The sequence below is a fragment of the Vitis vinifera genome, chromosome 7, assembly GCF_030704535.1.
Source record: "Vitis vinifera cultivar Pinot Noir 40024 chromosome 7, ASM3070453v1".
In the NCBI taxonomy this organism is placed as follows: Eukaryota; Viridiplantae; Streptophyta; class Magnoliopsida; order Vitales; family Vitaceae; genus Vitis; species Vitis vinifera.
The window spans coordinates 4,492,097-4,505,259 of NC_081811.1; the positions used below are offsets into that span (position 1 = coordinate 4,492,097).

The 13,163-nt window shown below is 33.8% G+C and overlaps 1 protein-coding gene across 1 annotated transcript; it reads left to right on the top strand.

The window, feature by feature from the left end:
- The first annotated feature begins 4,680 nt into the window (after positions 1-4,680).
- On the top strand, positions 4,681-12,424 carry LOC100243538 (pentatricopeptide repeat-containing protein At1g02370, mitochondrial). Its single transcript, XM_003632363.4, has 2 exons — positions 4,681-5,076; positions 10,779-12,424. The coding sequence occupies exons 1-2, from the start codon at positions 4,786-4,788 to the stop codon at positions 11,904-11,906; spliced, it is 1,419 nt and encodes a 472-aa protein (XP_003632411.2). The 5' UTR covers positions 4,681-4,785; the 3' UTR covers positions 11,907-12,424.
- The last annotated feature ends 739 nt before the right edge of the window (positions 12,425-13,163 follow it).

The following is a 13,163-nucleotide window of genomic DNA, read 5'->3' on the forward strand; positions in this document are numbered from 1 at the left end:
TATCTATTTTATTACCAACCAAATATGGAATATGATATAATATATTGACTTAAACAAGGGATTTCTTATTTTATAAGAATGACCAAAAAATTTATATATATATATATATATATATATATAAGAATTGTTCAAATTATTATTAAAAAATTTATATACTTTACAATAGTTATATAATCTATAATTATATGTTAAAATATAAAATTAGGACACTTATAATGTAAAACTAATATTCTTATAATTTCCATTTTGTTAGAATTTGAATAAGAAGCATACAAAAATTTTGTTTTATTTTATGGATGATAACGTTATTTAACATATTAGTATTCATCGTATTTCTTCCTACCGCCCATTTTTAAAGACTTTGAATACTTTCTTTAGATACCCATTTTTCAATTTCAATGAATAAATTGAGTATTGGAGATTTGGAAACTCCATTCAACAATCTTGGTTCAAGATTAAAAACTTATATCTCATGTTTGAGAACCTTTTAATGCATAATTTGTGTCTATTAAAAGGGAAAAAAAATCTCATATTTAATAAGGCATAGTCAATTACTCTTTTTCATTTTGAAAATATTGAAATTTTGATATGAAAAGTTTAAATTAAATTTCCATACGAAATGAAATTAGGCAAGCCGCTCTTAATAATATACTCAATGTGTATTAGGTTATCTATAATCAAGAACAAAAGCCACAAAATTCTCTCATTTTTGTATTTCCTTCAATTTCTTATTATTGAAAACAAAACAAAAATCAATTCTATCAAACAAATAGTTTTGTTATATTAAAATCTTAAAATCTACAAAATAACAATATATATATATATATATATAGATGTCTATCACCGAGTTTACAATTGCAAAATCAAGTAACAATATAACACATTTTATTACATGGAAATACAATTAAAGAACAATATATATTATACGAAGATGACGAAAGATCGTACCTGAATTAAAAGTAAGACATTATATAAAGATTCACAAAATGCATGTAACAAAGACAATGCAAAAAAATACATTATAATACAATTGTGAAATGGGAAAACCTATAAGTAAAAGTTATAAAATTGGATTAATAGAAAGACAAAGCATAACAACCCATAGAAATATTAGAAATGCAAAAACATTAAACAAATGTATCAGGCCTTGTGTTCAAGAGCCGATACATCTCTTGATGAATGAATTGCATAGAAAATTTGAAGGCACACTTATATTTCATAAGAGCATAGTTCAAATTAAGTAGATATAAATAAAACATTTGATATAGAGGAATCAAGACTTGTTGGTCTAACATTTGTGTTATATTGACAACAATAATAAGGACCTTCATCTTCTCCATTATGCTGTCAATCACACCCTTTACCTTTTACAAGATTCAATCCCTAAAGGTCCACTCTTCATCACCTATTTCATCTTTGTTGTCCTTATTGTTTCGGCCTACACTTCCAAGAGCAATATGATTGCTGAACCTTGGATTATATATAAGATATGAAGATTTAGAAAGACAAGACATCATGTATATAGGAGGCATCAATATTACATTTTAATTATTAATATAGCATTAAACGGTTATTGGCATTCCCCCCCCCCCCCCCCCCCCCCACACTTAAAAATAAAGGGTGGTCCGCAAATTATGAGGAGGCAATTGAACAAAGTAATGAGTAAATAAAAAAAAATTAATTTCTCATCTACATAAGTTTTCTTGTAAAAAAAAAAAAAAATCATATTGAAATTAAAAACTCTTATAGAAAATTTATTGACTTATATTATTTTGTTAAAAATTATATTTTTAATTTGTTTTTAAAAAACCACTATATATTTTATATTGTTATTTTTTGTTTTTAATTTGATTTTAAAAGTCATTATATTTTTGAAAATAGAAAATATCATCCAGATTAAATTAAATAATTTAATATCAAAGAAAAATATATAATATATCAAATTATTTAATAAAAAGCAAATAAATATAATTGAAAAATAAGTTTTGTTCTATAAATATTTTAAAAAAAATCAAAAGAAATCAAATCTCAATAGAAAATTTTTCATCATTTTGATAAATCTTATATCCAAATCTTAATATTTTGTTTGCTTGCTGATTATGCAATTTAAAGGTTATGAATATAAGGGAAATAAGACATAATAATGGTTGAAGCATGTTAACCATTAAAGAAAAGAGGAAATAGTAATACACAAAAAAAGTTAATACAAATACCTCAATTGTTTTATGTTGGATGTACAAAAATCATGCTTTCCTTGCAAAGCAGACAACATCTTTCTAGAACTTGTTCCAATGCAACTTCAGTATTAATTGAAGGACTACTTATCTTTATAGGTTCTACACCAAAACAGAACATAATTCAACCATTTGGATCTTTTGATTATTATTTTTTCGTTGAAAACAAACAAATAAATAAGTAATACAAAAATAATCCCAAAATTTCTTTTTGTTTTTTTTTTTCCCTTTCATTTTCTCTACCAACCATTTGACTTACTCGGACTACCTTCTTTGAAGACAAATGGAACAGACAACATAACACTCCAAATTTTGTCTTCTTTTCCTTTTCTTGAAGAAAAATATTAATTATAAATATAATAATTAAATAGATTTTATTGTATTTACTAAATAAACTTTACTTATTTTCTCAAAACACACTCAAATATAATTTAAAAAACTTCAAATTTGTTATTGAAAAAAAAAACTAATTTGTAGGAAAGTTCCAAATGGACCTTAATTGTTCTTCATACTCTAGGACTTTTCTCCTACCAAAACCAAACTTCTCTTCATAAACATTGTAAATAAACTAGACTCTTCTCCATAAATATTGTAAATAAACCAGACTCCATGGTTGAGATTAATAAACATCAGATTGATGGATCATGGACGATGCTTCGTCAAACGAGACGGAGGATGAGGTACCTAAAAACCAATGGAAAGACTATGTTTCAATAGATGATGTTACCATCTATGTTGAGACCTCATTGACCTCCAATGTTTAAGATTAGTAGACCTCTGATGTTTAAGATCATTAGCCTGCTTCATTGGCCTTTGACAATGTTTGAAACCATTCTAGTCTGTTGAGTTTAGATGAAAAAACATACTCTTCCCTCATAGTTCCTTGAGGCAGTTTCAAGATGGAATATGAATATGAAACCAAAATTGTTATGAACATACATATTTCCATTACATTAAGTTACAATAAGTAATTAAATCCCTATTGAAATGGTTGAGCAAAAACTGGAGGCAAATGAAAAGATTAATTTTTCAATTATATTGTGAGCAGTTTTAGGAGTATTTCCATTTGTGAGAGTAGTTTCAATCCGAATATGAAATGAAAATCAAGTTAAAGATTAAATTTTCATTATTTTGAGTATTTCCAATTATTTTTATAGGTTTGTGAGGGCAGTTTCAATCTGATTATGAAATCAGAATCAAGTTATCAACATTATAGATTTTCGTTACATTAAGTAATTAAAATCTTAAATTAAAGTCCTAATGAAACGATTGATGGAATAGAAATTGAAGATGAAAAGATTAAATTTTCATTTAAGTTGATTATTAATATTAATAAGAGTATTTTTGGAAATAAAAATATGTAAAACACCACATACTTTTATAGGTAGTATAGACATCACCTTACCTCGATCGGAAAAATTGTTCCTGGTCCTTAATTGGCCCATAATAATTTGACGTCTAGTATTATAATCATAAACCATTTAAGTTTATATGATGAAAAAACATCATCATTTTTTTTTTTTATGAATAAAAACTTAGTTAATATTATAAAAAAATTAATAAAAATGATTCAAACTATAAAATAAAATAAAATATTCATTTCATGCTATAAATCTGTCATTTTCTCAATATTTATCCTTTTTTTTTTACTTCTATATCTTCTTTACATCTAACTTTTTTGGTTGATTTTTTATTTTATTTTTAAGAAAAAGGAGAATCTAAACTCTTAGGCTATATTTTGTTCTCGGAAAGTACTAAGGAAAGAAAAAAAAATTGTTAAAAAAAATTATTTTCTCATATTTAGTTTCAATATAGAGAATATAAAAAATAAATAAAATATAATTAAAATTTATACATTTTTAAATTATTTAGCTTATATATAAAAGATGAAAAATAAGTGAAATAAATTTAAAATAGCACATAAAATAATTTATTGATTTTAATATATATATATATATATATATATATATATATATATATATATATATATATATATATATATATATATATATATATATATATATATATATTTTCACTTTTTCTTTCTTTCCATTTTTTTCTCTCTATTTTCTTTCCCTCATATTTACTCGGAACCAAACATAACATTATAGTTAAAAAATCTATTAAAATATAATGTGGTAATTCTTTACTCTTATATTCTTCTTATATCCTCACTTATCTTTTGTATTTTTTATGAGTTCATTGTCTTAATTTTATTTTTCTAAACAACCTTTAAAGCTTAATTTTTTTTTTTATTTCTTACTAAGCAGTTAATCTTATTTTTTTTAATAATTTTATTTTAAAGGGAAATGGATATTTTATTTTTTCATTAGTTTTAATTTTTTTATTTTAAATTAACTTTTGTTCAATTTTATGACGGAAAGTGAAAAAAAAAATGATGTATTTTAGAAATTTTTTAGTTTGCTTCAAAACGGTGTGTTTCGAGGGAGAGAGAGTGTAAAACGGTGCGTTTCGCTGAGGAGCAAACATAGTCTGCGCTGCATCCACCATTAAACCCTAAGGAAACCCAATTGAGCAAGGACTGAGAGAGATGATGGCAAGGAACCCTAACCGTTTGATCTCCGCCGGAGCTGGGCTCGCGAGAAGGCTCTGTACTGCGGCAGCGGCGACGGAGCCGGAGGAGGTGGCGGTGCAGGCGGCGAGCCGAAGTGTAAGACAACCGCGGCTCTATCATCGGTTGTCAGCTTTGGGAGCCACCGGCGGGAGTGTGGCAGATACGTTAAACGAGCACATCAAGGAGGGAAAATTAATTGCAAAGCATGAGCTCTCAAGTTGCATCAAGCAGCTGCGGAAGTACCGTCAGTTCCAGCATGCACTTGAGGTCGTCTCTATATGCATTTTCTCTAATTTGGTTGCCGAGGAAACGTGAGCAAATGAAATAATTGATAAATTTTGAATCTTCTTGTTTCTTTTATTTTCATTCCCTTTCTCGGTAATCAAACTGCTAACCCAAAAATGGCAAATTTCCAAGGTTTTCTTATCTTTTTCGTCATTCTTTTCCTCGGAAACCAAACAGAGGGTGATTGGCTTTGGAACATCTTGTTTGCATGTATCACAGTATTTCGTGAATGATGATCGATTTGGATTGAAATATGTGTAAAATTTTCTTACTTGGTTGCTAAATCTTTACATAAGTTGGACAATTTACATATACTGAAATTTAACACTATCATTGAATTTTATTTGGTGTCTGAATATCATTGTGAATCAGGTTAGAATAAGAAATTTTTTTTGGGTAAACTGTAGGGAATTAAACCGAATTCCCAACCCGTGAGAAACAAAAATTAGAGAAAACACACGCCAAAGAAAAACAATCACACGCACAAGACAGTATTTACGTGGTTCGGCAATTTGCTTACGTCCACGGAGTTGCAGGGATATCAATATTATCAGGGAAGAATATAGAGTACAACCTAGCGGCTACAATATTCTCTATATATATATAACACGACAACCCCACTACACTAAAAAACCCTAATTACAAAAGGTGGTTCCACAATGGGCTAAACGAGCCCAACAGACCTTAATAAATCTCCCATTAAAAAGCCATGCAATATTATTCGGATCGGGTCGTCAAACCGGATCAAACAAAACTAGGCTCCACAAAGCCCAACAAATCTCCCACTTGGAGACTAGTCCAATCACCAACATCAAACCGTTATCCTCCAAAAAACAATCCCTCATCCCTACAACTCATCCTCCTGTCCTCAAGCTAGAAGACCAATTGAAGCTGCGCACAGCTTCAACTTCTCAATAGTGACACCCTTAGTCAACATGTCTGCCGGGTTCTTAGATCCACAAATCTTCTCAAGTATTACCAGTTTATCTTCAACAAGATAAATGATAAAGTGGTATTTTGTTTGTATATGCTTCGACTTTGAATGAAAAGCCGAATTTTTGGCAAGAAAAATTGCACTCTGACTGTTATTGTGTAGAATGCCCATCTCCTGCTTCTTACCCAATTCATCTAAGAAACCATGTAGCCAAATCATCTCCTTTCCAGCTTCAGTTGCTGCAACATACTCAGCTTCTGTAGTAGACAAAGTAACAATCTTCTGTAGATTTGAAGCCCATGATATAGCTGTACCACCTAGAGTAAAAACAAACCCAGTAGTACTCTTTCTACTATCAATATCACCAGCAAAATCAGCATCTACATAACCCTGCAATTTCAAACTTGCACCTGTGAAGCAAAGACATGTATCTAATGAACCCTTCAGATATCTTAAAATCCACTTGACTGCCTCCCAATGCTGTTTTCCGGGCCTACTCATGAATCTGCTCACAACTCCCACTGCATGTGCAATGTCTGGCCTTGTACACACCATAGCATACATCAAGCTGCCAATAGCTGAGGCATAGGGCACCTTGCTCATATGGTCCCTTTCTTCTTCTGTCTTTGGTGACTGTTCTTTGCTTAATTTGAAATGACTACCCAAGGGTGTGCTCACTGGTTTAGCTTCATTCATGTTGAACCTGCTGAGAACTTTTTTCACATACTCTAACTGTGAAAGCTTCAATGTACCATTAGCCTTGTCTCTAATGATTCTCATACCAAGGATTTGCTTTGCAGCTCCCAAATCCTTCATTGCAAACTGTTTGGACAATTGCTTCTTCAGATTATTAATCTTCTCAATGTCAGACCCTACAATAAGCATATCATCCACATACAACAGTAATATGATGTAAGAATTGTCAAAGGACTTAACATAGCAACAATGATCAGCTTCACATCTCTTGAACCCAATTCTATGCATAAAATTATCAAACTTCTTGTACCACTGTCTAGGAGCTTGTTTAAGGCCATACAAGCTCTTTCTCAGTTTGCAGACTAGATTCTCTTGTCCCTGAACAATGAACCCTTCTGGCTGAATCATGTAAAGGTCTTCCTCCAAGTCACCATGAAGGAATGCTGTCTTCACATCTAACTGCTCAAGATGTAAGTTTTCTGCAGCCACCATTCTAAGTACAAGTCTAATTGTTGACATCTTCACAATTGGAGAAAATATCTCTGTGTAGTCAATGCCCTCCTTCTGCTGGAACCCTTTAACAACTAATCTGGCCTTGTAACGTTTGCTACCATCATGCTCATTCTTTATTCTGTATACCCACTTGTTGTGCAAAGCCTTTTTTCCTACTGGCAATTCAGTCAGTTCCCATGTCTGATTCCCCAACAGGGAATCCATCTCATCCTTCATGGCTAACTCCCACTTGCTTGAATTCTCATCTTGCAAGGCTTCATCATAACACTCTGACTCACCACCATCAGTCAACAGGAGATAATTTAAAACAAGTGAATAACGCTGCGGAGGTCTAATGTTCCTAGAAGATCTGCGAACTTCAACTATAGGTGTACTCAGATCTACCTGTGAATTTACATTCTCCTTATCTTCTTCACCCCCTTTTTGGACAGTACTTTCAGTCAATTCATCTAAGTTGACAAACTCAGATTTCTTTTGATCTATCTCTGTAACATCTGACATTACAGATGACCTGTCCTTGTACATAACCTGTTCATTAAATATCACATTTCTACTTCTGATGATTTTCCTGTTTTGTTCATCCCAAAACCTATAGCCAAATTTCTCATCATCATAACCAATGAAAAAACATATTTTTGACTTTGCATCAAGTTTACTACGAGCATCAGAATCAATATGAACATAAGAAATACAACCAAAAACTTTTAAATGTGAAAACTTCACCTCTTTATTGCTTCAAACCTCCTCAGGAAGTCTGAACTCCATGGGAACTGATGGTCCTCGGTTTATCAGGTAAGCTGCAGTGCTAACAGCATCAGCCCAAAAAGTTTTTGGTAGTCCAGCATGCAACCTCATACTTCTAGCACGCTCATTGAGAGTTCTGTTCATGCGCTCAGCCACACCATTCTGTTGTGGTGTCCTAGGAATGGTCTTCTCCATCCTAATTCCCTGTGCAGCACAATACTCACTTAACCCTCCATCTATGTACTCTCCTCCATTATCTGACCTCAAACATTTTACTTTCAAACCTGTTTTTATCTCAACCATGGTCTTCCACTTCTTAAAAGTTTCAAATACATCATATTTTTTTTTCAGAAAATAAACTCATACCTTTCTACTTGAGTCATCAATAAAAGTGATGTAGTACCTTGAACTTCTTAGGGATGCAACCGGAGAAGGCCCCCACAAATCAGTGTGTACTAGTTCCAATTTTTCAGCCTTCGGTGTCCTGCTAGTTTTCAAGAAGCTCACCTTTTTTTGCTTTCCTAAGATGCAACTTTCACACATATCAAAATCAATGGACTTCAATTCTGGTAGTTTTCCTTTTGACAGCAACATCTTCATCCCTTTCTCACTCATGTGACCAAGTTTGCGGTGCCATAGGCTTGTATCAGTACTTGCATCAACAACTGCAATTGTGTCTCTTGGACATGAGGTCATATACAGAGTGCCAGTCTTCTTTCCACGAGCCAGTACCCTAGCTCCCTTTGTAACCTTCCAAGTACCACCAACAAATAGTATTGCATGTCCTTCATCATCAAGTTGTCCAACAGAAATCAGATTCCTCCTCAGGTCAGGAATATGTCGAACCTTCTCCAGTAACCAAACAGACCCATTGGGCAACGATATCCGAACATCTCTCAGACCCACAACATCCAAGGCTGAACCATCAGCCAAATACACCTTACCAAAATCACTTGCAACATAATTCTGTATGATTTCTCGATGTGGAGTGGTATGAAACAAAGCTCCTGAATCTAAAACCCAATCATCAAGTGGACTGTCTACTGCAAGAAGTAATGCATCCTGTACCTCTTCTGTTACAGCATTAGCAGAATCATCTTCATTTTTCTTCTTAGGGCTTTTGCATTGCCTTTTAAAGTGATCTGTTTTCCCACAATTCCAGTATTGTACTTATTGGCCTGATCTAGATTTGCTTCTGTTTCGATTAGAATTTCTGGAATTTGATCTACCCTGATTTGAATTTCTGTTATTACCTCTGCCTCTTGTCTCAAGGTTTAGGGCAGAACCAGATCCTGAGGTTTCACCTGCATCTCTTCGGCGAATCTCCTCAGCCAGAATTAAATCTCGTATATCATTGTACTTGAGCTTTTCCTTTCCTGTAGAATTGCTTACTGCCATCCTCATTGCCTCCCAACTGTTTGGCAAAGAAGCCAAGACGATCAGAGCACGAATCTCATCATCAAAATCAATTTCTACAGACGACAATTGATTTATGATTGTATTAAATTCATTCAGATGTTGTGCTACTGATACATTCTCTGCCATCTTCAAATTGAACAATTTCTTCATCAGATGCACCTTATTGTTTGCGGACGGCTTTTCATACATACCGGACAAAGCCTTCATCAGATCTGCTGTGGTCTTCTCCTTTACAACATTGTGTGCAACAGACCTAGACAAAGTTAACCTAATAACTCCTAGAACATGTCTGTCAAGAAGCGCCCATTCCTCAGCCTTCATACTCTCAGGTTTTGTCCCTAAAAAAGGCAGATGCAATTTCCTCTCATAGAGATAATCTTCAATCTGCATCCTCCAATACGCAAAGTCTGTGCCATCAAACTTTTCTATTCCAGACGCCTTTCCTGCTTCCTCTGCCATTGCTCCCACTCAAACCTAACCCTAGGCTCTGATACCAGTTGTAGGGAATTAAATCGAATTCCCAACCCGTGAGAAACAAAAATTAGAGAAAACATACGCCAAAGAAAAACAATCACACGCACAAGACAATATTTACGTGGTTCGGCAATTTGCCTACGTCCACGAAGTTGCAGGGATATCACTATTATCAGAGAAGAATACAGAGTACAACCTAGCGGCTACAATATTCTCTCTATATATATAACACGGCAACCCCACCACACTAAAAAACCCTAATTACAAAAGGTGGTTCCACAATGGGCTAAACGAGCCCAACAGGCCTTAATAAATCTCCCATTAAAAAGCCATGCAATATTATTCGGATCGGGTCATCAAACCGGATCAAACAAAACTAGGCTCCACAAAGCCCAACATAAACGAACGCCCTTAGTAGAATATATTTGATCTCTATATATGCCCGCATCTGTTCTTGTAACTGTTTGACATTTGACCATAACAGTGCTTCTGAGAAAGCATTGATCCCTTTCATGGTAAATGGAGAACCGATACGTATATAGTTTGTGATTTTCTGACTAAATAATAGTTTATATAAGTGAAAGATAGAAATGAGACCTGTGTTGTGGGTACACATTGCTATAAGAATGGACTAGAGATTATTTTGCCATTCTTGAATTCAAGTCATGTCAAAAACCCTCAATGATGAAGGGTGATAAAGAAAATTTTCCTGCAAATGATCACAATCTTCTATGTGTGATTATTTTTGTCCTTATTCTTTATGGAACATTTACATTCTTGATAATATTTCTATGTTAGCTCCTTTAACTCCCAGTGTCTTTGTTCACAGGAAATGAATCATTTTTGTAATCTTTCTTTCTTGTTTTGAATGACTGTTCTTGATCTTTTTCTCGATTTGATGCAGATAATGGATTGGATGGAGAATAGGAAGATTTTCTTCTCCTATGCTGACTATGCAGTACGCCTGGATCTTTTATCAAAAACCAAGGGGTTAGCCACAGCTGAGGAATACTTCAACAACCTCTCACCATCAGCAAAGAACCTATTAACTTATGGAACTCTTCTAAACTGCTATTGCAAAGAAAAAATGGAAGAGAAGGCATTGGCTCTCTTTGAGAAGATGGATGAATTGAACTTTGCTTCTACTTCTTTGACGTTTAACAATCTAATGTCCCTACATATGAGATTGGGCAAGCCAGAGATGGTTCCTCCCCTAGTAGATGAAATGAAGAAGAGGAGCATCTCTCCAGACACCTTTACTTATAATATCTTGATGCAGAGCTATGCACGTTTAAATGATATCGAGGGTGCAGAGAGAGTTTTAGAGGAGATTAAAAGGGAGAATGAAGACAAGCTCAGTTGGACAACTTATAGTAACCTTGCTGCAGTTTATGTCAATGCTAGGCTTTTTGAGAAAGCGGAGTTAGCTCTTAAAAAGCTAGAGGAAGAGATGGGCTTTCATGACCGTCTGGCTTACCATTTTCTTATTAGTCTTTATGCTGGCATTAATAATCTTAGTGAGGTTAATCGGGTATGGAATTCTTTGAAGTCAGCTTTTCCAAAAACTAATAATATGAGCTATTTCATTATGCTTCAGGCTCTTGCTAACCTTAATGATGTGGATGGCTTAAAAATTTGTTTTGAGGAATGGAAGTCAAGTTGCTTCAGTTTTGATGTGAGGTTAGCAAATGTTGCCGTTAGGGCTTTCCTAGGATGGGATATGATCAAAGATGCTGAATCAATCCTTTATGAGGCTGTTAAGAGATCTTCAGGACCCTTTTATACTGCACTGGACATGTTCATGGCTCACCACTTGAAGGTCCGTGAAATTGATACGGCTCTGAAATACATGGAAGCAGCTGCTTCTGAAGTAAAGAACAATGAATGGCAGCCAGCCCCAGAACGAGTACTGGCATTTCTGAAGTATTTTGAGGAAGAGAAAGATGTGGAGGGTGCTGAGAAGTTCTGCAAGATCTTAAAGAACATCAGTGGTCTTGATTCAAATGCCTACCAACTTTTGCTTCAAACTTAAGTAGCTGCTGGCAGAACAGAACCCGAGATGCGGAAGAGGATGAAGGAGGATGATATTGAAGTGGACTCCAAGGATTTGCTTCAAAGGGTTGGCCCTGAATAGATCAGAGTCTGTAGGGTAGTCCTCCAGAACAAGACAAATGTTAAAACTTCTTTAATTCTTTCATTTAGTGAATCTGCAATCTGCACAGTTGATGGATGCAGCAACTCCTGAAGCTGCTGTCACTTGAGTCATCACGTATGAGTTTCAAGAGTTGTATCTGAGCTTGGTTGTTGTGATAATGCTTTATATGATGTGGGGCTGAACTGTGGCAATGGATCTGAACAGAATAGAATTTAGAGGGATTGCCTAAGTGCCTGGAGAATATTGTCAATTCATTGGCAGACTGGACCCTGCATTTCCTTAGGCTCAAGGTGTTGTTTATAATGTCTTCATTCTAAACCTAAGGAATGGTTTTGCGGTATTCTGCATTTTGAAGTGAAACTGATGAGTGATTTTATGAATAACATTTTCATCTCTGGAAGGGATATGAAAGAACATGATTGAAAGTATTGGAACATGGTTGAAAATATTAGGACCTGGTTGGAAACATTTTCAGAAAAGGTTCTGTAGTATGCTTTAAAATATTTTTAAAAAATAGGTTTTATTTATAATGCTTTGTTTTTAATTTTTTTTCATATTTGTATAATTATTTTTTTAAATAATTCCTCACCTTGTTTCCAAAATAAGTTTTTTGACAAAAATTTATTATATATGAAAATCATTTAGGATCATGAACTTTTTCCAGGTCCAATGAGCTTTTTATCATCATGTAGAATATTATCCTCACCTCTCGTTCAAACATAGTGTTCATAGTGGCTTAAAAATGCATTTATATAACTGAGAAGAATTCGCTTCAAAGTGTTAAAATGTTTTTTCTCCTATTTGATGTTGGATATTGTTAGGCTCCCCCTAATGTGAGAGAGTGGTTCATATGCTTGGGGACCACATTGGTTGCATTGGAAATGACAAAAAGAGACAAAAAAGAATTAAAAAAAATAGGGAAAAACAAAGAGAATGATGAGAGAGAAAATAGCATCTCCCTACCCAAATTTCACCAATAAGTCGATTCAGCTTCATTTGTGATCCGATCGAGTTGAAATTTAGAGGAGAGGTTTGAAACTTAAGTAGCTAAAATTTGAACGGTGGAGATCAGATTTTGAGCTCAGGAATTGATGTTACTGTCCGTGAACAATAACGTCGCTTTTGGTATACTTT

Excerpts from the sequence above, each read along its gene's own strand:
- LOC100243538 (XM_003632363.4), top strand. The coding sequence starts at position 4,786 with ATGATGGCAAGGAACCCTAACCGTTTGATCTCCGCCGGAGCTGGGCTC. Across the intron at positions 5,077-10,778 it reads AGTTCCAGCATGCACTTGAG|ATAATGGATTGGATGGAGAA; the intron begins GTCGTCTCTATA and ends GATTTGATGCAG.